Raw genomic sequence first — 2592 nt, 5'->3', positions numbered from 1 at the left:
AAAAAAAAAAAAAAAAAAAGAAAGAAAAAAAAAAAAAAAAACAAAGGGGTGGGCTGGAGAGATGGTCAGGCAGTTAGGAACACGTGCTCTGCACCCTTGAGGCCGTGGCTCAGAGCACCCTCATGACAAGCCCTAAGGACAGACCTCTTGAGAAAGAGTTTTGGAAGGGAACCATTGTACCAAATCCACAGTACAGTGAGACTTTGTCTAGAAGAAAAAACAAAAAACAACAAACAAACAAAACCTTCTAGGAAGCTACTTAATTCATACTTAATACACAGAGCCAAATGTTTCGAACAACACCTGAACCTAGCAAGAAAAGCTAAGTGTGGCTCTGAGTCACACAGCAGCTACTGAGTTCTGGGAACTCACCAGAAGGGAATAATCTTGGAAAAAAGCCTCTGGCATAAACATATTCAGTCGTATTTATAAAACAAAACAAAAAATTAGAAAACACCTCCCACTGCTCTCTAACTAGGGGCTTATATAAGGCTTGGTGCCTCATCAGGACGCCCCCAGGACTGAAGGCCGGAGCTAGCAGGAAGCAGCTATGCCTGTGAGCACTCAGAGTAAAGGGCTCTCTGCTCCTCCACCTGAGGAGGGCCAGGTTACACGCAAACCCCACACCAGAACCTCACCGTTACCATCAGGTCAAATGTAAATGGTGACCCAGCATGCTCCATCAAATGGCCATGAGGTTGGAACTTCTATGCATGGCTGGTGGCAATGCAGCTGCTATAGAAAACATGATGGCTGTTTTCAAAAAATGAAAGAGAATTACTGCATCGAGCCAGTAATCCTACCTCTAGGTAGCTACACAAAAGCCTGAAAATGGGGTCTTGAACACCCTTGTTGACAGCAGCATCATTCACCATAGTGCTAATGGTTCACACACAGCACGGGCAACCCTAGAGCCCACGGCCCGCTGATTAGGTGGGGAAGTGCAGATACCAAACAGTCAGCTGGTATCTGTCCTTCAAAAGGGGAGAGTAGGGTGAGGCACGTTTTCCTAAATTCCCAGCACTAGGGAGGTGGAAACTGAAGACACATTGTGATCTTCGCAGGCAGCTTGCGTTGTACGAAACTCTGTCTCAAACACAAGCACACACACAACTTCTCACCCATGTGACATGAGTGAATCTTGAAGATGTCATGCTAAGTGAAGTAAGCCTGACCCACGGGAGCAGCCCTACATGCATCGACTTAGATGGGCAACTAGAGTAGTCAGCGTCTGACAGAAAATAGAAGCTTGGTCTCTAGGTGTTGGGAGACATGAAGAATGAGAAACTATCATTTTGAGAGGGTCTAGTTTCAACTGGGAAAATTAAAAAGTTCCAGAAACTGAAAGTAGTAATGGCTACACACTAGTGTAAAACTTAATTTCACTAAACCATACCTAAACACTCTGGCAATGGTGATTTCCATAGTATGAATATTGTACCATAAATGAATGGGCATTTAAACAAACAAACAAACAAACAAAAACCACCATGAAGCAAGGCCAGGTGGTACACACACCTTTATTCCTAGCACTTGTGTGGGTAGGTAGGGGGCAGAGACAGGCAGATCCCCGAATTCCAGGTCAGGCTGGTCTACAAAGAGAGTTCCAGAACAGCCTGGACTACTCAGAAAAAAACCTGGCTTGGGAAACAAAACAAAATAAAACAACAACAAAAGCCATGATGCAAAAGCTAACAAAAATTATCAAAACTACCTGTGGCTGGATGCAATGTGTCACCTCACTGTTAGCTACCAAGAGGCTGATACAGGAAGACACATCTCAAAGACACCAAAGATGGTCTCTCACACACACTAAATAGATAAATACATAAATGTAATAAAAATAAAGAGCTGCTGGACAAGGTGGTGCAAACCTTTAATCCCAGCACTTGGGAGGCAGAGGCAAGTAGATCTCTGTGAGTTCCAGGCCAGCCTTGTCTACAAAGTGAGTTCCAAGACAGCCAGGGCTGTTACACAGAAAAATTCAGTCTCAAAAAAAATAAACAAACATTAAAAAACAAACAAACAAACAAGCAAACGTAACGTCTAAGGTAGAATGGCAAGTCTTCCAGTAGCTAGAAAGAAGCTGGAGCGTGAGAACATCGCCCAACAGTCTCCCTGTCAACTTCCTTGGCCTAGGGATGCTGCAGGGTGGACTTTAAAGCCACACGACTCCGGGATTCCAGTGTGAGACTGGACAAGAGAGAAACAGCACAATTGCAGGCGGCAACGGCTAATGAGCTGGCTCTGGCTCTGGCTCCAGGTCCAGCTCCACCACCTTCTCCTGATCCTCCGGCCAATACCATGCCCCAGGTTCCTCATCCACACTCGGATAAGGACATTCTGCACACACAGTGATAGACTTTCAACCTCAGGCAGGAGGACACCTATCTTCTTAGAGCCAGCTGGAAGCCCCCTGTCCCTACCATCTCACACCTCCAGTGTGTGAGGGACTCAGGCTTTGTAGACACAGTCCTTCAAGAACCACTGGCCATGGGCTGGTGAGATGGCTCAGTGGGTAAGAGCACCCGACTGCTCTTCCGAAGGTCCAGAGTTCAAATCCCAGCAACCACATGGTGGCTCATAACCATC

General features: G+C 45.9%; 2 protein-coding genes across 3 annotated transcripts in view; one reads left to right on the top strand and one right to left on the bottom strand.

The window, feature by feature from the left end:
* Sufu (SUFU negative regulator of hedgehog signaling) overlaps positions 1-2592 on the bottom strand; it is a 93060-nt gene that overhangs the window by 71998 nt on the left and 18470 nt on the right. The gene's annotated exons all lie outside the window — the stretch shown is intronic.
* Positions 2057-2592, top strand: part of LOC110318096 (ATP synthase subunit f, mitochondrial-like) — an 820-nt gene continuing 284 nt past the window's right edge. The window contains exon 1 of the mRNA XM_021192845.1: positions 2057-2093. Coding sequence (XP_021048504.1) covers positions 2057-2093 — 37 coding nt within the window. The remainder of the gene's footprint in view (positions 2094-2592) is intronic.

Source organism: Mus pahari, chromosome 1 (assembly GCF_900095145.1).
Source record: "Mus pahari chromosome 1, PAHARI_EIJ_v1.1, whole genome shotgun sequence".
Lineage (NCBI taxonomy): Eukaryota > Metazoa > Chordata > Mammalia > Rodentia > Muridae > Mus > Mus pahari.
The sequence above is the reverse complement of the archived record's forward strand: the minus strand, read 5'-3'. Positions and strand labels throughout refer to the sequence as shown.